The sequence below is a fragment of the Molothrus ater genome, chromosome 1, assembly GCF_012460135.2.
Source record: "Molothrus ater isolate BHLD 08-10-18 breed brown headed cowbird chromosome 1, BPBGC_Mater_1.1, whole genome shotgun sequence".
Classification (NCBI taxonomy): domain Eukaryota; kingdom Metazoa; phylum Chordata; class Aves; order Passeriformes; family Icteridae; genus Molothrus; species Molothrus ater.
Window position 1 is genome coordinate 65,190,960 of NC_050478.2, and position 26,681 is coordinate 65,217,640.

General features: G+C 40.8%; 1 protein-coding gene across 7 annotated transcripts in view; it reads right to left on the minus strand.

Annotated features, from left to right (window-relative positions):
* PHACTR1 (phosphatase and actin regulator 1) overlaps nucleotides 1-26,473 on the minus strand; it is a 301,804-nt gene extending 275,331 nt beyond the window's left edge. For 2 of the 7 annotated variants that reach the window (XM_054515620.1, XM_054515622.1), the window contains exons 1-3: nucleotides 23,976-24,087; nucleotides 12,680-12,826; nucleotides 10,923-11,069 (exon numbers count right to left, since the gene is read on the minus strand). In XM_054515620.1, coding sequence (XP_054371595.1) covers nucleotides 10,923-11,069; nucleotides 12,680-12,826; nucleotides 23,976-24,036 — 355 coding nt within the window. In that variant the 5' untranslated portion in view covers nucleotides 24,037-24,087. Of the gene's footprint in view, nucleotides 1-10,922; nucleotides 11,070-12,679; nucleotides 12,827-23,975; nucleotides 24,088-25,031; nucleotides 25,123-25,153; nucleotides 25,220-25,290; nucleotides 25,425-26,163 lie in introns of those variants that run through there. The other 5 variants (XM_036406273.2, XM_036406271.2, XM_036406270.2 and 2 more) reach the window with 5 other exon arrangements.
* Nucleotides 26,474-26,681: the final 208 nt, after the last annotated feature.

Here is a 26,681-nt window from a genome sequence, read left to right on the forward strand (position 1 = left end):
CTTTCGATTGGGAGGTAATGAAAGCAAAGTGCTTCCTTATTAAACACATTGATATATAGCAGATACAATGTTTTATTTTAGCCACAGAGGGAAGAATGAGATTTAAAAGCAGAATTTATCTCCAAAATGATAAAGAAGCAGGCCCTACATTTTCCTCCCTCTCAACACTAGGTGCTTCTTTAAATCACAATTGGCTACAAATGTCAGTAAGCCTTGCCAAAACCCATGGAAGAAACATCCCCTGAAACAGCTACAATGAAGGAAGGAACACCAATCACTGCTTGGGACCTGTCTACTTGCCACTGACTTGCATAACTGAGAGAGTAAGTTGCACAACTTGTAGAGCCATCCCTCTGCTGCCCACTTTAAGCCTTTTAGACTCCTGCTGGTTAACAGATGGTCCCTGCATGCTCCTCAGGCTGCTGGCCACTCTGGTGAGTACCTATTAACATCATGTTTCTGCTGCCTAGGGCAGCACTAACCACGAGCAGTTAAGTTCAGTAAGCCCTGACACGTGTTAATGACATGTCCTGCGTTGCCATAATTCTAGTGATTCTTTCCCCTGGTTTCCTACTATTATGTCATGAAGCATGTTAACAAAAAGCTGTATTCCATCTGTGTAATGATACTTCCCAACCAAATATTTTTACCACTCTCCCCTAGGGTCCCCTTTAATATTGACAAAGCTGTTAGATCAACTGCTTCCAGAGGGGAAAGCTTGCAAGGTCAAACCCCAAGGTTATTCAGTGATGCCTATCTTGTTTTCTTTAAAAAGTAAATAAAACTTATCAATTAATTAGCTCAAAAAAATATTATTTGAAGCAATCTTGCAAAATTTATCTCACATAATGGTTTGTTCTTCTGAGCCTTGAGATAAGACTAAATTACAAATCGAGCTTTATATTGATTTCTTCTTGCCTTATAATTATAGACTATCATTTTACATGTAATTAGTTAGCCCCAGCTAATTTTTTATTATTAGCTTTCAAAGATTTTGCTGTTCTTCCACACAGAGAAAATTAAAATGATCATTTACTTTTCATTTTTTTTATTTGCTATTTCAACCTAGTAAGTCATTGTGAAAAAAAAATATTGAAAAAAGTAATTTTTGAAGAAATCTTTTAATGATTTTTGAAAGAACATTCAGAAAATCTAAAAAGAGCCTCAATGTGTAGTGTAAGTAATAAAGGATGATGAACAAAGAAAGTGTTAAGACAAAATTAGATTTTTCATGAATGGATGAACATGCTAAACTGCTTTAAATATAAACAATGACTACTCATTAGCAGCTTAATGCATTTTATTCCTAACTCTCCACCTCTACCCACAACCAGAAGAGCAGTCTCTATGCAGAGAGCAGGAGTGATCATTGCTCTGGGGAATGATTGCCTTAAGCGGGTTCATGGAAGCACCATGCAGATTAATAGCTCTTTATCAGAGCTCCTAAAGATGCCAGGTGACCTTTTAAAGTCATAGTTCCCAACATACCAAATGCTGGTATGGCATCTCTGCCAAGACAGCAGGCACAGCCCTCAAGAAGCTGCAGGCCAACATATTGCTGCTCCCCACATACATGGCCCCGATAAACACCAGAGAATGGAAAAGGCAACAGGAAAAGAGAGATGCCAACAACAACACAACCCCACAGAAGCCAGGAACTGAGAGCTCACATGGGACAGTCAGCTACACACCTCTTCACCAGCACACTGCACAACATGACCTTTACACCCATGTGCTCCTGCAACTGAGGCTGGGCATGGGGAAGAGCCATTCTCCTCCAAACCTTACAGATGCCTCATGCATCAAACACAGCCTTGTCAAGGTCTCCACATTTGTTTCTAGCATTTCTCTAGTGCAAGAAAGCAAAGAAAAGAGAAGAAAAAATGATGTATGAAAACTGCACTATCAGTGATCTCAGCAAGGAAAACAAAGGACCATTACAGATGTCAGATGGGAGTAATCTCTTTCTCAAGGAATATTGCAATATAACTAATAATTTCCCATTTCTTCTTAAGTGGGAGGGATGTTTTCTGTTCTGAGAGAGATTCCTATTGCTTATTGCAAAGCTATAGCAAAATGGGACTAGCTTAAAGGGAGTCTTTTAATACTGTTTCTGATGGCTTAACATCATTGCAACACTTGACTGACTGAGGGAACCTAGGAACATTCTTCCCAAGGACATGCACCCCAGTCAGTCATCAAATCTGTCAGTAGACTCCTTGTCCTTTTACCCATAGAAGAGAAATAAGCACACACTGGTAGGTAGACAAGTGCCACAGTCAAAACAGGTCCTCCCAAATTTGGGGCATCAAGCTTGAATCAGGCTTTAAACAACTTTCCAACATTCTAGCATAGAATTAGATTTAGCCCTGATGAAATTTCTCTTTCATTTTAATAATATCAAGTATTTAATTTGCTTATAAACTATTAACCAGATGTCTGTCTGTCCAAGTACTGTATTCACTAACCATAAAAATGATATTGCAACATAAATTATGCATAGCAAGAATGTTCTGATTAACCAAAATATGCACTGCAGTTCTTATCAATCACAGTTAAAATGGCATGTGTTCACAGCATATATAAAAACACAAGTATATGCAAACTCTTGTCACATGCTCCCCCAGTCTTATGTACTTCATAACCAGAATGAAACCACAGTGAATCTGGAATGCAGAAGAAATATGAGCACTTAACTTTTCAACTCTGCCTCCCTATTTTCTTGCTGAATTTGCTACTCATTAAATTCTTGTTTGGATGTCATCTTCACATTCTTATACACTGAACTGGAATTTCAAGATAAGAAAACTATTATAGAGTTTGCAGTAAAGGCACTAATTATTTTATTTTAAATATTCAGGAACATTGTCTCTACAAATGAAAGGGAAGCTAGGGATGGTGACCAGGGTCTAGCTATGGCTTCAGCATATCAATATAAACTGAGACCACCAATGCATTATAAATAAAGGCAATAGAATTGCATGATTAAAAATGGTTATTGCATGATTACAAATAATCATGCAATACTTAATAGTATTTACCCTAATAGTATTCTGAATGAAGAAAACCTTTTAGTGGACTACATCAAGAAGTTCTATTACTATGTAAAATACATCACATTAATATGATTAAAATGTTAAAAGTGACATTTTTTGCACCTTATCCACAAGAGATACATTGTCACAAATATTCATCACCAAGAAAGCATGAAGGCAGCCAAGTTTTATTTCATTATGGAAATACAACATTTCATACTGACTCTATGGTCTAAAGCAGAAGCACAAGAAATAACTTCTAATAACACAATATTTCATTAACATTGATATTTTATATTTGAAAACAGACAGCCCAAGACATTCTTTCTGGACTAATGACTTTAGTCACATTGCAAAAACTTACAAACAACTTTAAGATTGATTCTGAAGACACTTACATGCCTAGCTCTGAGAATTACTCTGAGTAGTCCCAATGAAACCAAAGTTGACTCAGAGTAATTAAGTATTAAAGCTAATTATACCTGTTACTGAGGATTAGGCCTTTTCTTTTTACTAGATTTTACAACTAATAATTCTGAACAGGGCTGTCAGTTTTGAAGTTTTGGAAAAATGCAATTTCCTTAAAGATCTAGTTCCAAGAAGAAAATTACGGTTCCTGATGAAACAAAAAAATAAAATTATTTTGCATCATCCCAGCTTGCAGGAATATACTTGGTTGTGTTAACCTAAAAAGCTCATCAAGCAAAACGCAAATATAGAGATAACTTCTTATCCAGGCAAATTCTGCAACATCAATTTTCCTGAAGGACCAGATTAATAACAAAGCACTACAGCAGCCTTAAAGTCACACATACTGCAGAGAGTTTTGCAAGGCATCAGCTCAGCATATTCTGATCCCAAAGTAAGCACATACTTTCCTTCCTTCCATCTCCTGTCACAGCTGTTTCACAGCAATGTTGATGCCATTGACTGCACGTGTATCAGCTACCCCCTGACACAGAAAAGTGATGCATATGTGCAGTGCCACAAGAACATCATAACATGAGAACATCTCCAGCATTCAGAGAAATGCATCTTCTATCATTTTACTCTTGCCAGTTCCATCACTTAGACTGACTTCAACCTTCCCTTCAAACTGTCCTCAGTCATATTTGTTCATTCAAGTCTGCATCAAAAATTCCTATTAGATGACAGCTGGTGAAGCAAGAACATCTCTCCCGTTTAACAAGACTTGGGGAACATGTAAACTCATTCCTATCTGGCACACAGTGAAGGTCACAGTGTGACTTAAGTCTTAAGTCTCCAAAGTCAAGTACAAGAGTTAAAACCTCAGTTGCTGATAAGACCTCTTCCCCTCCAAACTGCCTGTTGATACAGAGGTGCTTTCAGCCACTGCACTTAGCCCTGGGAAGGGCAGGCTATCTCAAATGGCCTATCCTTGCCACATGAAGGGTGGCTTTCAGCTTCTCTTCTCATTCTTCTCACTATGTGTACTCATGCTCTCAGGGCTGGAAAACAGCCAGGAAGTGAATGACAGGCACACATCTGATCTCCAGCTATACTCCAAATTAAGCAGCATTAAGACTATCAGTCATCAGTCAGTTGAAGTACAGGCACAAGGCTTTTTAAGGCAACATCTGATGGCAAAGGAGGCCATTTCTCCAGGCCCCTTTATAAAGGTATTAAGAAATGCTTTGCCAAAACCTGTGATTTTGGTTCCTAAGTATGACAGGATCTCCATGACAATAATCTGAGGGAGTGATTAGAGCAGAGCAAAAAGTGGAAATTTTCCAGGCAGGCATTTTTACTAATCTTTCTCCAAAAAGAAATAAAACCTCCCACACATATTAGAAAGCCTACTACTGCCTATTTCTCTCTCCCCTGTTCTGCTGAGATCAATCTTTTCTACCTGAAATCCTAAAGCCACCATAATTTAAAAATATTTTTTACAACACTATTATGTCCTTCCAATTAACCTTTCCACATTGTTTCTAATCTATGAGGTCCATAAATCCAAAGTCGTTGAAATTTGTATATAGTTTTAGGGAGCATTTATTCATATATCATGAAACCATGCAGAGTATTTTATTACAAATATATTGAAACATATACTGAATAAACAGGGAAGAAATAACTCAACTCCAAATGTGATAGCATTTCAAATGACTGCAGAGATGATTAACTGTGTTAAATCATTTGTAAGGATGACCAGGGGCAAACTCAGAAACTTCAAAACAGACTTTAAAATAAAATTATGGGATTTAGAGAAAATTAGACATTAATGGGATGGAGATTTCCTGCAGAAAATCCAGTCAAGTAATTTCACTTTATTTTCACCTATTTACAATTTACCCACCTCAGTGAGCTATATAAATATTCTTTCTTATTTTACAAAGTAACAAAATTAAGTTCACAAGCTCCTCCTTGTTCACTGCAGCAAAATATATCATATCCTTCCAGACAAATCAACATGTATGAGGCTAATACACAAATAACATTATCTTTCCATTAGAAAGCAAAATCATACATCATTTTGATCCCCGAAAAGTATTCTGCATAGCTCCAGAGCTGTATAACGCAGCAAACACAGCAGTACAAACAGAAACAGTGAGGCAGCCTACCATGAAGGCTGTAAGAAACCCTAGGGCCCACACAGAGCGTGGAAGGTGCCAGGACACTGAAAATATAAGACACTTGATTTCAACTTTGTGCCTGGTCCAGAACGAATAAATTCCCACATGTAAAACTAACAGTCACCCTTTGTGTCCTGGCTTTTCCCCACCAGCTCTGCATGACAGAAACCGCCGACCATGAACATTTCCCAGCTTGCGAACATTTGTCTCAGCCATTCAGCAGTTTCTGCCAGGATCCTCCTCCCTCTTTACACCCTGTGAATTAATTCTGCTTGCAGCAGCACTAACACAGGCTGACGTAGATTTTTTTCCTCTCCCCAGTGTGATTTATTCGTCACTGCTTAAGAACAGTAAATGGTACCAAATTCATTTGCCTTTCTAGACACGAGGACCCTTCTTCTGTACCCATGGCAAAATTATTCACAGCCACTAAGTCCTTTCCCTCTCAGCTTTGCTTTCCCAGAACACATTCCAAGACAACATGTGGCTCCACACCACAAAGAGATAAAACAGGTCTTTCATCATTGAAGGGGAGCAGAGATGTATATTTCTACAGTCTGGCTGAGATCCCTGGCTGAAGTCAACAAATGACTTAAATCACTTGAGGATCCAGCTACTTCAGCGAGATTACTCAGTGACTTCAGTGCACTAAAAATCTGTGCTACACTCCAGGGCTGAGTGAGCCAGCTGGGCTCCATAGCTTGCACCATCTCTATTGAGTTCTGTCTGTCACCACCTCTTTCCCACTTCTCTCCTCTCTCATCAGAGGCCTGCTCTTGCACTTCTCCTGCTGCTCCTCTGGCTTCTGTTTGGTTGCACCGCTGGTACACACTTTGAAATCAGGGTGGGAGGAATATATTCACATTCAAAATCTCCCCTCTCCCCATTTCACAGCATGGAAGCTAATGCTTTCTGAAGGAACATCCCCTCTTTGCTGACCCCTAGTACAGCTACTCTAGTCATTCTGGCCTTACACCGTCTCCAAGGCATTGGCTTGCTTTCTCCCTGAGTCTCCATTCCCAGGTTAAATAAGTAGACAATCAGCCTTGCTCAAACAAAAGCTGACATCTGGTGACTTCCCTGAATGACTGAGGAGCTGAAACAAAGACAGCTTCTTGCACCACTTAACAAGAAGTCAGTCTGTTAGAATCAGCTTTGCAGAGGATTGCAGTACCAAGCTTACTCTTTTTTGGCTAGGGATGAGTAAGAGTACCTGTATATAGAAATAGCTTCAATAACAACTAACACTTGAAAGGCTAAAAGAACCTGACCAGATCAATTCAGTGCAGTAGCCCCCCCTTTCCCTAATAAACACCAATAAAATTCTGACAGGGATTCCCCAAGCAGCTTCGTGAAGGGGGAAGGAGAAGAAAAGCTCATACATCTTGGATCACTTAGTAACTTTTAAGCAATCTATTTCCTTATCAGTCATCACCTCTGCCAATTTATCAAGCTTGAAAGCTACCTACCATGCATTGCTATTTAAAAAGTACAGTATTTTGCAACAGGAAGAATAGAAATCAGCCAAAACCTGTAATAGGTCAAAACTGATAAAAACCACTTGAACTTATCAGCTGGCACAGGACCAGGAAAGTGATTATGCTATTGTCACAGATGAACAAGTTTTCAGAAGTAATTTGGGATTAGCCTTTAGATGCCTGAATCAGAAAGTCAGAAAGACAATCTGAAAACTGCTTTTAAGAAGATGTGTATGAAAAGCCAAAGATGGATGTTAAGAGATGGAAACATGCCAGATTGCTAATCATAATAAAGAAAACAAAAGACCAACACCCAAAAGTGAGAGCACATTCCACATTCCTCTAGTGTTGCACTGGAGGAAGTTGTTGAGAAAATAAAAAATTAATTTCTGTAAGGAACTGATTTAGTATCAAATATGGAAAAAGAATTTATAGCTGCCTATAGCTTTACAATATTATGTAGGTACATTAATTTTGGCAGAAGAGGTAATTTTAATCCTTTGGGAAGTATTATCCTCTTGATATGAGCACATAACTTCAATTAATAGGATTTGCATATGTATAATAATAGAGAGAATAACCCTGGGTTTGGAAAACAACAGGGTATTTTAATCAGTTTGGGAACACCAGACAAAAAACCATACCAGGCACAACTAATCGAACAGCATTTGTCAACTCATGCTAGGTAATAATTGTGAATTAATTGATCAATATTTAGAAGCAAACATAATAAACTGGTATGTTTTAGAAAATCAAACAATGCAAAGCTGTTAATATAATCGAAAGACAAGGGGAGATAGAAGCTGCGCTGTTAATCACTTGCAAATTGTATTTTTTAAAGACCCAGACCAAATACATGCTACAACCAAACTGTATAATTGACTCTGTGTTTGCAATCTCAGTTGTTCAACAATATAGATAACAGCAGTAATGGTATAATTATAACTCACAGCTGAAGTAGATAAAAACCTGATAGTTCTTAACTAATGGTTGCAATTAAGGGTGGAGAAGAGCAGTATTCACTGTATCTGGTTATGGTTCTTTAATAAAAGTGGATTTGAAGTTCCAATGCTGCAAAGCAGATCCTGCATGCTGCAGCGAACTTTGACCGTGTCCTGACAGAAGACAGTGACTGGGGAGTGCAGCTTGACTTGTAACAGCTGTAGCAAAAATAGCTCTGTAAGCAATGGTTGAGCAGCAAGTGCAGATATGGCATGCACTAAATGGAAAGCAAGCAATGAGCACACAAGGAAGAGGTTCCTTCCTGAGCCCCGAGCATCACTTTAGCTTCAAGTGCATCCGTGGGCTGAAGAAACAGCTTTACTTCCTTCCTACCACCTTACTCCTGCACAGGCAAAAAGATACACACACCCCTGTGCACACATATGCGCTGCCAGCCCACGGACAGACAGGGAGAACAAGGCAAGGCGGGACAGGCGCTCTCCACCCCTGGCGGAGCGGCTTCAGCACCGGGGGCGGCGGACAGCGCCCTGGGCAGGAGGTCGGGCCCCTCCGCCCGCAGGGCACGGCGACACCAAGGGCGACCCGGACCCCCTGTGGCACAGGGCAGAGACACCAGCAACGAGACTGGAAGTGGAAACCCGGTCGGCTTAGAAACAGGGTGCTTCGCCCCCCTCCCCACACACAGAGCCATAAAAATAAGGGCAAGAACACTGCACCCCACAAGCAAAGTAAGTTTCCAAAGGAAAGCCCGAGCTGCACGGCATTATTAAGTATGAGCAAAAGTGGCCAAACACATTTTCTAGTGGCTTTTTCCTCAGACTAGAGAGTTGTCATACCCAGGCAGCTTGGTTTGTGCTTTCTGAGCAAACAGAAGAGTAAACCAAACAGCTCAGAAATGAAGCGGGTATCAGCAGCATGTTTCACTTGCTTTTTGGCTCTCTCACTCAATACTGGTTGCTTAGCAATTTTATTTTTTTTACTACTCACTGCCAGATAGATTAATGAAAACACACACTTGCATTACTTACAACATTTTTCCTTTATATTTCTTGATACACCAGTACAGTTTCTTTTAATTATTTCTTTTTTAAGGAATTCCATTCCCTGGTTTGCAAGTAAAGACCCAAATTATAGAGAGCCAGGGGGAGGGAAGGAACAGAAAGAAGATAAGTGTAATTACCAAATTATTTGGTGGATTGCAGGAAAGAGGTACCTTGAGACTTGCACATCCTCTGGGACTTGTAGCAAAGCATGTCTAGCTCAGCATAGAGATGTGAGGCACCAGGTGACCTGAAGGTGCCTTGCTCTTAGCTGGTTTATCTATTTATAACTACATGTCATAACATTACCTGAGAGAACACAAGTCAGCACAGTGTTATTTCAGCAGTCAAATAACCATACACAGCCTTTTTTTTATTTACACCTTACAGCGATGCTCTTTCTGTTTTCACGTCCAGTTCTTTATAGAGCTGAAACCTGGCACTTGGCACAGTCTTCCGGCCTGTGCCCTGGAATGCCACCCAACTTACCCATGGTTTTGCAATTTTTTAGAAGATGTGATCAGAAAGAAATAATGACACGCCATACAATGTAACCAACCGTTCTGCCAGTGGCAAAACCAAACTGCGCATCAGCCATTACCAAGGGTGTAATTGCAGCAGGGATAACAGGAGGGGGGAGGGGAATCTGTTCCATCCCCAAATGGAGAAGAAAATGCATCTCTGCCATCTCCAACTTTCTGCCAGCTGAAAGGGGGAGGAGGGATGGGAGAGACTGCAGCAGGGCAAGCAGCAACTCCAAGGCAGTTCTTTTCCCTTTACAGCTGGCAGTGAGCTCACAGGCTCAGCATCAAAGAATGTTACACAGTTGGGTCATTTTGTGTGCTACTGCTGGGACATGAAGGGAGGCTGCAGTACTGCTGGCTACAGATCCTCCCTCATGCTGTTCCCCTTCCCAAATAGAGGAAGTCTGGTTTGGTGCAGAGAACCAGCAGAAAGAACTTTCTTTTGTTTTTGAGAGCAAGTAACCTCTGGTGTGGTTAGTTTGCTGTTGATAGAGCTCATTAGGAAAGGTCAAGAAAGGAGGGAAAACAGAGGCCTAGTAGAAAAGAAACAGGATAGTTTCATCATGTACAGGATGAACTGAAGGGAACAGCTTAAATCTCAAGGGAGTCATGAGGAAGAGGTGGCAAAGAGGAAGGCACAGGAGTGGAGAAAGGGGAAGGAAAGGTCAGGTGGAGAACTGCAGGAGGTTCATCCCAGTAATAGGCAGAAGGAGGTGAATGCAGGGAGCTGGAGGGGTGTCAGTAGGAACCATCAGGCTGTAAACCCATCAAGAGTCCCAAAAGGCAATGCTGAGACAATCGGGGACCTCATGAAACTAAGCGGAGAACGCAGGTGCAAGTTTCCTTGCACTTCTGAGGCACAAACCCATCAGGGGAAGAAGGCAAAGAGCAAGCCAGGGAGAGACTTGCAAAACACCAAGGGCAGCATCGCCAGGAGGGATGCCAGCACCTGGCGAGGAGGGACAGTGCAGAAGCCTTGAGGGGATGCGCCACGACGCTGTGCAGGGCGAGAGGGCGGCGCTCTGGGACAGGGGAAGCTTCGAGGGGCTGAACGGAGAAGGGCAGCCGGTCCCGGCTCACCCAGGTGGGAGGCGCGGGGCAGGGGGAGCCGGTCTGCGGGCCAGGGCCAGGGGAGGCCGGCGAGGTGCGAAGGCGCGGGCAGCGGGGCAGGGCCGGGCGGCGGCGCCCGGGGAGCCCGCGGGCGCAGGCAGGGGCGGAGGGCGGGGGCGGCCCCTTTCCCTCCCTGCTTCCCCCGCCGCCGGTCGCGCCGGGCCGGGCCGCCTCTCACCTGTGTCGAGGTTTAAGGAGATGCGGGCCTCGGCGAGGTAGGGGGTGTCGCTCTTGGAGCGGACGCGGCGGATGGGTCTGCGGTCGATGTCCTCCTCGGAAGATGCCGCCATTAATGTGGGCACGGTGAGCAGCGTGGCCCGGCGAGCTGGCGAGGGCGAGAGGAGGCGCGGGGCGGCCGGGCGAGGAGGGGGCGGAGGGGGAGACAGGGGAAGGGAGGAGGGAGAGAGCCGCGGGAGGGGGAGGGGAGGACGGGGAAGGAGAGAGGGAAAGGGAGAAAGGAGCGCAGGGAGGGAGGGGGAGAGACAGGGAAAACCCGTCAAGGATCTGCGGACGGGAGCGGCCGCGGCGGCCCTGCCCGCTGCCCCTGCCGAGTCCCGCCCGCCTCCGCTGCGGGGCACGGAGCGCTGTCCCCGGCCCCGGCGCTGCCGGCCCCCGCCCCGGGCAGGGCCCGGCCGAGCGCCTTTCCCACCCCCGGGGGAGGTCCCGGCTCAGGTGCCGAACGCCGCCGATGGGCCTGGCCGGCAGAGGTACCACCCCGCAGCAAGCCCGGAGCCCCGAATGCTCACTTCTAGCCCAGGGCCTCCGGAACTCACAGCACCGCTTCATTGGGACTTGGTGGGATGTCTAACGGTGCATGCCTTCACCTCCTTACCCTCGCTCCTTGGGCAAACCCATGGCGTAAAGTGGGATGGTGTGCCACACCTTGGCAGTTTAAAATGCCAAGGGGACTGAGGAGCCTGCATTCAACGTTTGAAACTGACCAGCCCTCAAAGCCCGGGGCTCACCTTCCTAAGGCTTCGGCAGGTCTTTGAGAAAAATGAGACCATCTGCAAAAACCAGAGACTCCGTTCTCCAGCTGCAAACTGGGCTTGGTGTTTTGTGGAATCTCTGTTTATGTCTTTAGTAATCAGCTCTTTATGTAGATTGTCTTACCCTGTGGTTTACAGGCTGCCTGCCACATTAGGGCTCCAATTTCGGTTGGTGTAATATAAATAATTAAAAATGTTATTAAAAAGTGGGTAGCACAAAAGTACTACATTACTAAAAGTAAAGTAAAAGTTAGTTAAAATATGCACCTAAGAGTGTACTAGCTCATGTAATTTAATTCAGGGCTTTTTAGAAAAAATACCAAAACCCACTCTGCTTAAAGTCACTAAGCTGTCAGTACTTCTAAAATCTCTTGTGTTGGTCAGCCTCAATGAGAAAGAAAGACCAAGGAAGGAATGTTGGATCTCACAACTCTGAAGGCAGTGATAATAACACTAGTTGGTCTGTATTTTGAAGGACAGCTCTCTTATTCATTCCTGCAGCCAAGAATTTTCTATTACATGTTTGCCAATTAGTCCTATTGAGGTTTTGGGTTGTGCTGCATTGGCTGTAACATTGGGTTTAGCTCAAGTCTGCTGTTAGCTGTAATCCCTCCATAAATGTTCTCAAGAACTTTCATGCTTCTGGATGCCTGGAATGGATAAGATATATTTTGTTTGCAAATCGATTCTATTTTGGTGTGATCTCACTAGCTCACCCTGGCTAAAACAGAAAAAAAAGTTTTAGTTAGCACTTGCAGGAGAATTTTGAAAACAATCCCTGTTCATACATATGCAGGTGCTTGTAGTTAGACAGCCATGGCATCTTTGGATGTCTGGTGAACCACCACATTGCTTGTGAACTAGGAGGTACCATCTGGTCCATCTGCATCTCAAAAAGAAGTCTTTAATTAACATCATATGCTGTTTAGGGAAGGCGTGGTCTTACCATTATCAAGGTTGAAGCAGATCCGAGCTTCTTCCAAGTAAGGGGTGTCACTCTTAGACCGGAGCCTTCTGATGGGTCTCCGGTCTATGTCATCCTCGGAAGTTGCTGTCACCAGAGTGGGCACAGTGAGGAGAGTTGCCCGACGAGCTGGTAAGAAGAAATAAATGAAGATAAGAATAGGAGGAGAATAGAGAAATAGAAAGGGGAAGAAGGAAGTAGAAAAAGAAAAATAATAATAATAAAAAATTACTAGAAAAGAGAAAGAAAATCACTCAATAGAAGAGATGATCTGTAGCTGGTAGTAGAACAGGCTGTTTGCTGTAAGGTCATTGCCTTATATTACACATGCTGCAGAATTTATGGGCTGGACTAAGTGATACCAAGAAAAGATTGCTGCCTTTTGTGTCCCAAAGACACAGCTTATAGCTCTGTTGCTGCTGCAGATTGCTTGTTCTAAGTTCCTAGTTACACCACTAAAACAATCCTTTTCTCAACTTCTCAATAGCTCAATAGCTGCAGTCTCTCTTTTTCTGAATGCAGTTTTTGAGGCTGTGATACCTGAGGAGTGGAAATATTTAAGTGGTCAATTAATTTGCAGATATCAGTGAAAGCCGATATTTGCAGATATCAGTGGAACACATGATGTGATTATTATTCTTGACAAGATGCAAACTATTCCAAAACTCAGTTTCTTGTTATCTCATCTTGAGCATTTAAAATTAACAGCTACTTGTTTTTGCTCTTGATCACTTTATGTCTTAATTTCTTAGTTGTGGAGCAGGGAGAAACATAATTTTCATTCAGTAGGAATTTTGTGAACATATAATTCCATTAATATTGTAAAGTATTCATATACTTTAGTGAAGCACCAATGAAAAACCCATAAGGAAAGTATCTTTTGAGCAGGATTTAAATGGCTTGGGGCCATGCATTCAAGGAGGAGAAAGCAAAATATTTAATACTGGCTCATTAAGTGAGCATTGCCTACTCCATGCACTGATGAAGCAAATGGTAGGATAGTAAAAAATTGCTGTCATCATGCAATTAGAAACCCTACTATAATCCATATATATAAGGAGACACTTAATGTTGGAGAGGCAACCTTCATTTGGGCCTTGCCTAGGTATTTAGCTCCCTTAAATGTAGGTGTTTTATATGTGAAATGTAATTATGAGTGGCTGTTGATTACTTTGGGCACTGAGCCTATAAATTACAAATCACAAAGAGAAGACCCTCTATAAATATATCCACCTAAACTCTCTGTCTCTGAGTAGATAAAGATTATCACAAATGCTAGTTGGGATGTGGCTGATCACTGAAATCATGAGGACCATCCACAAGTACTTTCTCCTCCACCTGATATGTACTCAGAAAGAGAATTTCTGCTTGAAAGCCCATCCTTACCCAAAATGTGGACCTATAAACATTAACTACCATGTGGGACACTGTAAGAGCCTAGGAGCCTAAACCCTAAATGTTTCTTGCTGTTGAGACATTATCTAGCATAAGAGACTTTATCTCAGGGCTTTTGTAAAGCATCACACTTCAAATAACTAACAATGAACTATGTTCTCCCACTGGGACTAGAGAACATGACTGATAGTGACTAAGAGCATATTCTGCAACCTACTAACTAAGATTTTTAATTTTAAAAGTTTTTTAGAGTTTCAAATAAGACTTGTCAATCAGTAGCTTTCAGATGCCTAAGATCTGACTAAGGTGTTAGGTATGATAGCATATAATTAGTATGAGTTAACAAAAGCTGTCATGCTCTATTTTTCAATCTGCAGTATTATGTAGTTTACTAAACAAGTAAATCTGTGCTGCTGAAGGTAGAGGTTATTTCTGGTCTAACTTACTTATTTTCTGTTTTTAAATAGATTTTTTTTTTTTGGTGTTTTTCCTCATTTCTAACCTAGCCTTTGAATTTGAAGTAAAAACAAAGGGCGGGAATTAAAATTGATTTAATGGGGTCAACTATTTAGATTAAGCTAAAGTAAACACTGCAAGTAGGCTGTAAACCATTCCTCCCTTGTAATAGGGGATAGTAATGAAGATAAAAGAGAACAGAAAATTTCTGCTATGTAAATTTTGCATCTTCAAATTTACACTTAAGGAAGATTTCTCTATACAGGAAGTTATTATTGTAAAAGTCATCTTATAAAACAACCGTGTAAAAGATTTGTCTTTTAAAACTGGCATGACCTAGCTGTAGTTAAAGTCAGAGAAAGGGCACCCATGCATTTCAGCTGGATCACAGCATAGAAATATATCTGAAAAAAATCCCAGCACCAAACTACATTTACATTTTTAGTAAACAGGGAATAAGAGTTAGCTTTTCTATATAATTGTTTATAAATAATTTTTACCTTTTGGGTCAAAATATTGGGATCTGGCGTGTATTCATTTTGACTGCAGGTAGGTGGATGCTAGAAAATGTTTCTTGAAATAATCATTATGTATTACTTTGACAACCATCATTATCTACCCTTTGTGTATGTTACCAAAAGGAGTTTTCAAGAATGACTGGAAATTTTAAGTAAACACTGAAAACATTTCAGAGTAGGCTAATAAGTACTAAAACATTTTGCAATAAAAACCTAAGATCAATTCTAGAACTGAAAAATATAGCTGATGACATTCTGGTATCCACAGAGTGACAGTGAATGTTTAATGCTTACCATGAATATAACTGTACACACTCTTTTCCTAATCCACAGCAGTCTTTATTTCAAGAATTACTCACCATACATTTTTTAGTAAAGCTGTGAATGTATGCCCATTGTGAGTCTTGGGTCCATCACAGATAACCCACCAGTATCCCTAGCTTCAGCTGCTCTCCACAAACCAGCTCAGTCTCTGGGACACACTTTTAGGAGGTAGTTTTTCAGGAAAATTAGGAGGTATCCTCTTGAAGGTCTTGGAGCAATGGAATGACATTACACTACACATTAAGGGACCTGCTTACTTTGCAAATAGATTTGAGACCAGTGTTGAAAAGCTCAATTTAAGGAGCCATTGTAACAGCATGTGGAAGGGCAATAAGTAATTTTGTTAAATTCTTTCATTCTATTTTCATTGTTCCTCATAGGCTTACACTTCAATTAGCTCATTGTGGCAATGTCTCATCTGGTGTTTGTTAGAAAGGGAAAAAGTTGCTTATGAAGAGAAAAATACTTCAAAACTATAAATGCTGTAAAGTACATCATGTGACATGTTATAATTGATTATATATAATCTCCCATTTGTTTGTCTTAAAATATCATATATTACTGAAGTGCAACATAAGTATGTCTTTGGGAGAAGGGAAAGTAAAATATGTAAATTTTTGTATTACAAGTTCAGAGGCATTTTTAACATATAATTTCAACATGTTTAGTTAGATCTATAGCTGGTCCCAATTTTTGAATACTCCTTAAAATCACTGAAAATATGAAGGGTGGTTTGCAAAGAATTTTTGATGCCTTCCATTTTTTCCTTTAAGATACTTTTCCACATATTTTAATAAAAATGTTAGTAGTAATTTTTGTTCGCCAAGAACTACCTTTATGTTTTGAAGAGTTATAATATTGATTTTTTTAAGAGTTGTGTTACTTAGAAAAAAAAATTAATTGGAAAAATTTCAGAGGTGAAATGGCATCTTCCTAAAAATTAATTGGAGAAAACGTAATATTCATTTAGATTTTTCCACCCACTTTTACCAATCAGCCTTTACTAAAATAACTCATTGGTGACACAAGTACCTTGGTCATTTTTGACTCAATAGGGTCTTCACCAAGAAACCCTAATTTGCAGAGTACATTTTGACCTCAAAATGGTAAATCTTTGAAATATGATGATTTTTATCTTAGTACAAGTGAAGTGCTGAAATGTTTCTTGTGTAGATGTAGAAAGGCTGTGTTCCTGATGCATAGAATCATCAAGCAGCTTCAAATAACACTGATATAGCCACAAGGGGGATGCTGGTTTACATCAGAAATCTCAAAGGCTTTTCTGAGGAAAACCTTGTTTCTCAGGGCAAATTTTAAACAATTTTTGTAAAATCCCTATAAAAATATTTTAATTGCAGTCCTTCTATTGCTGATTGAATAGGATTCTTCTTCCTTGCTACTTTTTTCCGCTAGAGAAACATATGGGATCTTACTCAGTTCTCCTTCATTGGAGAGGGCTCACCATGGCATAAAATATCTGCATGTGAATAATGCATGCAGAAATATATTTTTGGCTAAATGGAAGCTTTAAAAATATGAGTTCGGGTACATTTTGATTCATCTAGCACATGATACTCCTTTTGTACATTATTCGGCTGTGAATATTCTTCCTTAAAGACAAACCAGGCAGTGGGTTCAATTGAATGTTTACCAGGAAAAAAATCTTTTGGTCTGGTTTAATGCCACTTCACTTTATCAGTTGCATTTAAAAGAAGGTGAAAGGACAACATTTGGAGGATTAGATTTGGGAAATGGAGTATGAGTTGCAAGAGAGGCAGAGAGTGGAACATGTGAAGAGGACATAATTTGTCATTTATGAAGAAAGATTTATAGGCTTGTGTCTCCCACATAAACACAGAAGCACATGCATATAGATTGCTCCATGTCTCTAAAGCAAAGCTGTTGAAATCTGTCTTGATGGACTTCAGTAATCTGAAACAAAGTACATGGATACATCGTATTCGACCACAGTCCCAAGGATTGCAAACAACTGTACCCGTGTGAAAGGATATCCACATTTATGTGCATGTTCATTCTGCTGGTTTGTGGAATTTGGTTAAAAAGTATGCACAATACACCTAACTAGCATTTTTTGTACATTTTAGGTGAAGCTTGCTTATTTCTCTATGTCCAAAGGCATAGGCTGTTCTGAAATTCTCAATAGTGGGGATATGCCAGAAGAGGAAGTAGGAAAAGAATTCTAAAAAGGATGAGGAAAAGGTTGATGTTGATCAGTTTCTTAATGATATTTAAAGGTAGGGACATTTTATTAAGAATGCACATTTGATGTTACTAATTCTTCTGATATTGATGTCAGTCTAAGAACTAGTGATATCACATAGATAAAAGAGACCTGGAAGCTATCATAACTTTGAAAATACATTAACATATTGGATGGATTAATCATAACATTTTGGTGGATAGAGGGATATCCAGAGTAGAATAATTCTGGATTAGGATCTGAGGATTCTGCAGCAATATGTTTTTATAAAACACTGGACCCAATTTAATATGCAAAAGCAGAAGGAAAGTAGCAATGAAGAGTCAGCAGTGATTAAATCAAACATCTAGAATGAATCAGCACTGACTGAATTAAAATAAATGAGCAAAAAATAAAGCACAGTGAAATAAATATTGTGGAAACATAGAGTAACAGAAAAATGTGGAATTAAAACTATACCTGAGCGTACTTTATTAAACCTTAACAAGAAGAATGATTTCCTGAAATCTTTTGAGTAGTCATGGCCTAGGTGTCTATACAAACTTGTTACCCTTGGCGGTATGTACTAGATTTTTATTTCTATATTTTTTTTTACTTTCCATTTTTTATTCATTCATGCTCCTGATGAATGTAAATTAAATTAAGTAAATTACATGAATGTTGCAACCAATAAAAGCATACCTAATGTAAGTCTGTCTGTAACTTATTTATAGGTACAATGGATAGCTTGAGATAAACCTGCAAGAGAGTTTTGTTCACTTATTTAAATAGGTGCAGTGTATTGTACCAAATGGCCGAGCAAGCAACTTCAAGGAATGTAGCAGAATCTTCAAAATAATTAACATAGTTAATTTTAATTAAATAGTTAATTTTAAGTTGGTGTGCCCTGCTGGTATGAAAGGATATAAGATATAAGGTTATAGGATATAAATGGATGCACAGCTTTCTCACAGGAAATTAGAAAGTATTTTATTGAGTCAGAAGTCATGTGAGAGCTGAACCCAAACTCCCGGCAGGGACCTGAGAGTCACACTGTGGTACAAAGATGGATGCCTGCATCCCAGAGTGGCACCCTGACACTGCACTGTACGCCCATGCTGTCAGACTGGCATGCTGTTGCTAGAGGCACTAAGAGAGGGTGAGTCTTGGGCCCCATTCCATCAGATCATGCCTGCGGAAAAGTGCTATGTGCTGTCTGTGATGGGCAAATCCCCTTTTACGGCAGTACCTAAAGCCTTCACTTGCAATGTACATGGGCAGGAATTATTCTTCTCTCTTAGAGTTCATCCAGGTGCTCAGCTCCCCTGGTATACAATGGCGGGGAGGGAGGGGTTTCTCAGTTCTTAATCCTAGGTGATGGAGCCTAGGTGAAAGCCAGGTACCAACAGCTCTGTGTGCACTCCTTGCACAGAGTTTAGTTGGCTGTGGCTCAAGGCAGGCTCTTTGACATAGTACGGCTGTTGGAGAGAGTGGTTTAAGAGGCCCTGACCAGCTTTGGAGCTTCTTGAGAGAGAAGCAAGAAGCCTCAACATCTGCTTTCTCCCTGATTTTGGAGTTACACTTACATTGTGGCCACTGCCCATTTGCTGAGCAAGGCTTCAGCTATGCCTGTGGCTGGCTACATTCCTCACTGATCCACATCCAGACTGCTGACTTCATGTCCTGCTTAGTCTCATGCCTGCCTCATCCTCCATGGACTTGTCTGATGGTCTGAACTCCTGACTAAACCTGATGACTGTCACCAGACCTGCTTGGCTCGCGTGCTGCCGTGCTTTACCTCTCATAGGTGAGGCTGCTGCCTCTGCCTGTTTCAGTGACTCTGGGTTTATTTTCCCTTACAGAGCTGCTCACTTCTGCTGCTCCTCAGTGCCTGCCTGCTCAGCTCTGTCAAATGTGAAGTCTTTCTTTTCATGCCCAAAGGCATAATTTTTATATAGAACTTCAAGATCAATGATGCCTCTCCAAAGCAGGCTACAGCCAAGATGAAATCTTCACATTTACAGCTTTGGATTACAGCTTTACCCATTTTGGGGAAGTTACTCCCTTTTCTGAATTAGATTCTATCTTGCCATTCCTCTATGCAAACAAATGCCATTAGCACAGGCATCTTTCACTCAAGTTCACTGTCTAGGCTTTCATAATCAGTATAGAGGCAAGACTTACCTTAATCCAAGGAAGCTTTCTAAGATTAGGTGAATCCTGCTTTTAAAATGACATTTTTTCTGATACATGCTAAGCTAGTTAGAACTCTTAGGTAAAAACATCTTCACTGAGGCCACCTAAGGAATAAGTGAACCAAATCCTATTCCAGGCCACATTACATACTTTCAGCCCTTGCAGCTGAAAGCCATGATAGATTTGCATTTAGAATACATTTGCAGCCAAGAATAACCAGTATCATCCAGACACTTCAGAAGGAGAAGGCTTTTTTGAAAATGAAAGTCCAGCTTCATGCTTAGATTTCAGATTCAGGCTTTCCAAGGGCAAGAGGCTGGATCCAAAGGATCACAGTCCTTTCTTTCCTGTTTCTGATTTGCAGATGCGTCACCAGGCATTACGCACTTGGCAAGGACATCCCACCAGCTCCTAGATTCCAACATACAGTACAGAAGAGACAGTCAGGAGGGCTGCAGAGCTTAGGATATTTCTGGCTTGTGTTTGAAGACTACAGCCAGCTGGCTTCATTTACCAAGTATTCTAAATCTAGCTAATCCTACTGGCAGATCCAGCTTTTGTGACTTTTCCATCCCTCCTGCTTCACTTTCCTTGAAGGAAACAGGGAACAGCTGTTTGAACAGCAGAACAGCCTGAACGGGCAAGCATTTCTCTGCTCTGTGCTCAGCACATGGAAGTGAGGTGATAGCTGCTCCTGCAGAGGAGAGGATGGGAGAGGTGGCAACTCATAAAGTAACACCTCTCTCCTCCTACCCTAAAACAGCAAAGGCAGTTTGCATCTTTCTGCAGGAGCAGGGACAAGGTGTGGGTGTTAGTGCAGGCAGTAAGGTGCAGAGAACCGGTGGGTTAGTTGCTGGAGGACAAAACCCTGTCTCAGTCTATTTGTTGAGGTCAGAGTATCACACATTCAACTACATAAGACCCCAGGCCAGGTAGAATTTTATGTCATCAGTTGTCAATGACATCATAGCTCTTTGAGTTCCTTCCCAACATTTTGCATCCTATTCCTTCCCTTCTCTTCCACCCACAAGGAATGACTAGAAATGAGAATGAGTGCTTTACAGCTGCCATTTGTAACATTGTCATGTCATTAATGTGAAAACAGTGGAAAGACTTTTTTCTTGATCTGGAGTACTAAAGGGCAGAGACCTTCAAATCTCATGAAAGAGTTGAGTGGGTCATAAACTCCCATTCTACATTTTGTAAACAGAGCACTTTGTAATGCAATAACTAACAATATAACTACACTATCAATACATATACTGTTTTCTGATGTTGTTTCTAATTTAATGGCAGAATACTGTAGTCTTCTTTCACTCAGTTCTTATTGCAGTTTTAATGCATATACACATGCTGTTTGATAGTGTGATTTGCTAATAGTGTCATGCTATAATATCAACATCAAATAGTTACTTGCAATCCCATTAGGCAGATCTGTTGGCAATGCTTTCTTGCAGACCTTTTGTTCAGTTCCATCCTAGCTACTTGAGCTATGCTATTTATTGCGGATGAGTGCCTCACATTCAGTGTGTTTTGGGGGCGGTTTCAGAAAGTTAAAGCTTAATGCAGTTAGCCTGTTTCTCAGAAGGTGGAGAAGGAAAGAAATATGATGATTTTGCCCATGTTTGGAGATATCATGCCATTACCTCATATGAAAGGGCTTGTTTTTTGGAAGACAGCCTTAAAATTTGGCATAAGGTAAAAGGGCAACAGGAGTTAGCAGAGCTGTATAGGCAGCATGAATACACACTCAATAGGTTTGAGTTGCTTGTTCTGTTCTGGGGGTAAAGCAGCTGAGAGGAAGGGGTTATTTAGAAGTTTGGGGCTAAAGGTAGTCATAAAGGCATTTACTGCAGAAAAGCTTGATGACCATAATTCTTCCAGAGGCTTATTGTTCGGCCTGCTAAAGTAGTCTGTGCACCTCAGAGAGGCTCAGTGAAAGCCTCCTGAAACTTCTCTCTGCACAGGCCACATTTCATCTCACATCCTATTGCCACTGTAATTGCTCATCTGTTCTTCCCCTCAAGCACCTCTCCTGTTGCCAGGGGGCTGCTGTGTTGCAGCATTTGAGAATGTAAAGCAGAAGCATTGTCTCTTCCATGCTCAGAGCAATTTCCCTGCTGGCACTCAGCTTGTTGGAGAGCAGCTGACCTCAAGCACAGAAATAGAAGAGAGGGGGAGGTTACTAGAGTTTGGGGAAGAGGCCTCACCTCAGGCATGTAGAGGTAAGAGATGCAAAGGGCAGGAGCTGCGAGAAATGCAGTAAAAAGAGCAATGAGAAAGGTGAAAAGTGGAAGGGGACAGAGCCTAAGTGCAGCATGGCTTTTCTGTCAATGTTTCTAGTTGTGGAGGTAGTTAGGGTGTGGGACACTGGTGCACAGGGGAAGCATGTAATTGGTAACTTTCATAAAACATTCCTAAGCAGGGCAACAAAAAATCTCCAAGTCTCAGTGCTAGCTCCTACTTGTTTTGGCCAAGGGATAGAAGTCCACATGACAGACCTAGAGGTCAGCTCCCTGCTGATGACATTTGTATCAAGGAATACAGTTCTGCATAATGAATTTTTTTCCTTGTTTTGGATTTAATAACTGATCAGCACAAGCATTTCTATATCTGCTAACGATATAATTTCTCCAAGTATGGGTCAGATAATAATGTTTTTTCAATCTTGCTTGCTTGGATATAGTTATAGCAAAGTTGGCCTGCACAACCCTTACGAGTCACCCTGTGCACATGAGTGTAATAGAGTTTCATTGCATGATCACATGTTCTTTCTTTGAAGTTGCCTCTGTATGTTGCAGTGCACAGGGCATTGGGATGCTGTTGATAATTTGCTATAGTTTGTAAAGCGGTGAGATGTATATTCCTGCATTTTAGTTTCGATGGAATAGAAATGATTTGTTCCCATAGAGATATCACAAAATTGTTATGGTTGGAACTGGTAACAGGAGGTCATCTAGTCCAACCTCTCTGCTCAAAGAGGGTTGAATAACATATTTCAAAATTACTTCTTAGCAACACCCAGGTGTTTGTTGTATTTTAGAGATGGAGGGAAAAAACCCATCAAAATCACTCATTGCCCTCAGTGGTTTTTCCCCGATTTTGTGGTGCTTAGTATTTACTTCTCTTGTTCAATGCAGGAAGCTGTGTTGTGACAAGAAAGACTTTCTACAACTGGTACAGATGAAATTGTATCACAACAACTGAGACAGCAGCTAAGCAACACAGCATGTGTTAGGCAGCAGCACCTCAGCTGAGCCAGAGGTCAGAGGCGGTACTGCTCCCCATTATCCTGGGATGGTGGCATCCTGTGGGTGGATTATATCTTGCTCTGGGAGAATAGCCTCCAGAGGGAAGTCCAAACTCTATTGTCCAGACTTTGCATTTGATTAGCAACCAGTGAAATTAATAGTGGAAGAAAAATGGATCCCATTTTCAAAAAACAGGCAGTGTGTAGAAACAAAAATGGCTGAAGAGCTACTTGGCTCTTACAATTTTCTTGAATTTAATATGGTGTTTAAAGTTTAAGGAAAAAAAAACCCTTCTCTCTGAAATTGCAAGTTTTCTCCAAATATAGAGCTGGTGAGAAAAATGTGAACTGACTTTACCAAAAATATCATCTATGTTGTGAACAAGTCTCAACTACATTAAAGCAGTGGATCTTGGTTACCCTTCCCCTCTCACCCTGCTGCTGCTCTGTGAGGGCCAGTATTTCACAGGGGATGATGAAGACCAGTGAGAGCTGCTCTGTGCAAACCGGGTGGGGGACTGCCTCAGGGCCTTCCCAAACCAGTTTTTCCTGAAAAACATCACCTTATGATCCTGTCAGCACTGAGAAGAAAGAGGAGGAAGGGAAAAGACACCACAGGCTTACTCAGCAAGCTGCAGGCCATTGCTGTCTCCTCTGTCGTGTCCATTTAGGTTCTGCAACACCAGAACCTGTGTCTTGGCAGCTCTTTTTGCTCCCGCAGCACATGCAACAGCTCTCACAGCTCCTCCTTATCCTCTGAGAGGGCAGATCAACCCCACCATTACTCTTCTTGTAGTCCCTTTTAAAGCCCATGCATTTTGCAGGCCCTGTGCCCTCTCAACACTTAAGTATCTTGGTCACTGGCCCCTATCTGGCCATATACATTTTACCGGTACAGTTAAACTAGTAATTTTCTGAGTCAGTGCCAGAGTTTCTTACCTTGGGCTCCTTGACTGTAAAACAGTCTGTGAGCAGACTCGACATCCAAAAAGTAGTCCATTTTGAAGGTGCTTTGTGTACAATACTCCGGTATGAACGATCAGTCAGATTCCTAGAAAAGATTACAGAGATGTCAGAGAAAAAAGCTGGTGGAAAGTACTGTGTACGCAGTCACTAATGTACTTCATCTGGCATATTAGGGTCAAAGTGTTTTCAAGTCACTATTCATAGAACTTCATAAACATCCTTTTCTATTTTAGAATGTTTGGTTCAAAACCTTGTCTAAAGATAAAACAGAAAAGTGCTACTGCAGTATTAACAAGATTCCTTGTATCTTCCTAGTACAATCACCTGTATTCTAGTCACAGTCTCCATTTCTTAAGACACATATTTGGATTCATCTGCCTGTTACATTTGCCCTTAAAAAGAAAATCAGAAAAGCTCAGGACAGGGACCTCCTTTAGCCAGATTCACAGCCAGTGCCTCTGAGTAGGCACTACTATAACAGTCTACATTAAAGATTACATTCTTGCCACTTATGCCAAAATGCTGCACTAGAAAGGAAGAGACAATATTCTGGATACTTCACTCCACCTAAATAGACCAGAAGCCAACCTTGCCTTTCCTCTCTCCTCTTGCTGACCAGAAGTAGCAACAGAACATTCCACCATCAGTTTTAAAATATGTGGTAAGAGCAATCATTAAGAAATGGTAGGATACTCCTAGCACTGTTTTGTAGCAAAGATTCATATTTTTGGCATCCTTTTGAATCGTAGATCTGCTGTGATCCTGGATTACAACTCTCCAAGCTGTACACTGAATTATGTTTGCCTGTGCCTGGCAGAGTTCCTGGAAAGATATTGTGACCCTTCTCCAGCTTCATTAGTACCTTCTGCATTTTATTATACTTCTAAAAACTCACATTAAAAAATCAGGATTTGCAGAGAACACACAACCCTGTTCTCTCACCCACATCACAGTTCACCACAGCATGTAATCATAAGCATGCAAACAACTCTGAACAACATGTATTTTAAGACAGACAGACAAAAATACCTCTAGTCCTTTTCCGTGCAAACCTAACAAAAAGGTTTGAGACGGGGAGTCTGATTCTTGCTTCAAGTAATTCCTTCAATTTTGTTGTGAAAAGTCAGGAAACTAGGTTTCCAAAGCTTTACCTTTTTCCTTTGATTCAGTTCTCATCAATCAACATGCAGTCCTTTTAAAATTCAGAAGTCTGTCCTGATGAGAAAACTTTTACGTTCCACAGCAATTCACTTTACTGTAGCATTCCCAAACCAGAAATGATACTTACTGCAGAGTATCAAGGGCTCTCTGGCAGTGGTGTAAGCTCCAGTAGTTTCAAGGAGGGTTTCTTTGATCTTACTAAATGTCCCCAGTGTAAGCAAACAATTTTGATTGTTTGATTGGAACTCTGATGAATAATGCATAACGTCAACTGGACTTCCTTTATCAGATAAAAATGGCCAGGAGATGTTGTTACTTAGCAACAGGAGGTGACACTACGTTCATCTCCCCCACTCCCCCTCGCCCTTCGTACTAAAAAAATTAAGCCCCTGGTTTTGATTTGATAAAAACTTTCCCAAGGAAAAAAATCTGTATCAAGTTTCCTTAAGAATTTGTTTTACATGTCGATCTTCCTTGTTGCATCTCAGATTCTGAGATATTTTTAATGCTTCATAATGGTTAAATTTAAACATAACATTATGTTTTATCTAATAGTTTGCTTTCACTAACGAAAATATCTGCTTACTCCATCATTTACCATAAGGGTAATGAGATTGTTTTGCTATGAATATAATGCAAATAACATCTTGAGAAGAGATTCATTTCTTATCTGGTACTGCTTGTTGGACAAGGCAGACAGAAAAGCAACATACAAAATGTTCCAGTAATGAAATATGAAACATATAGAAAAATGAAATATATAGAATATTGAGAAACCTTTCCTATTACAGAATTCCTACTGTAAGGAATTCGTTCATTCTTGAAGGAGCTCTAACATCTGATACAAGCATTCTCAAGGAATCATTGCATTTCTGCTTAAGATACAGCCTTTTACAAAATACACAATGTAGCTTTTTTTAGGAAATGCACATTGACAAAAAGCCAAAGCACTGAAAGATTTTAAAAATAAATAAATAAAATCAGATGCAGAAGTACTTACCAGTGTTACTGACCTCTTTCCATCCTACTGTCATGGAATAAGACTAAGCAAATGCAACCCAGTCTGTGAGCCAGAAAGAACAGCTTCTAATTTTCACTTCAACCTCGAAATCAAGAGTACTGAATAGAGAAAGGTGACGGATCTGCTGTTTTATATTATGATGAAATGAAAGCTCTTAGCACAGATCTGAGTAGAACTGATTTTTTTTATACTACATTAGCCTGCTAATTTGAGGAAAGTGAAAGGCTTTGTTTTACTGTCTTTTATCTGTTCTCTTTGCTACCCCCACAATTTAATTTGCATTTAAAATTATTCTTATGTCTCCACTGCACTCCAAGGTATGGAGCATTTTCTAATCACGATGAATGTTCAGTGTGGTTTTTTTGTGCAATGCCACTTTTATTCTGAGCCAGAAACATGGTGAGTAATTATAATTGCCAGCTATTTTCTAGAATGAAATACAGAGTGGTTGTCTGATGCAGTTTTTGATTTTTCCTTCATTTAGCAGTACATTGCAA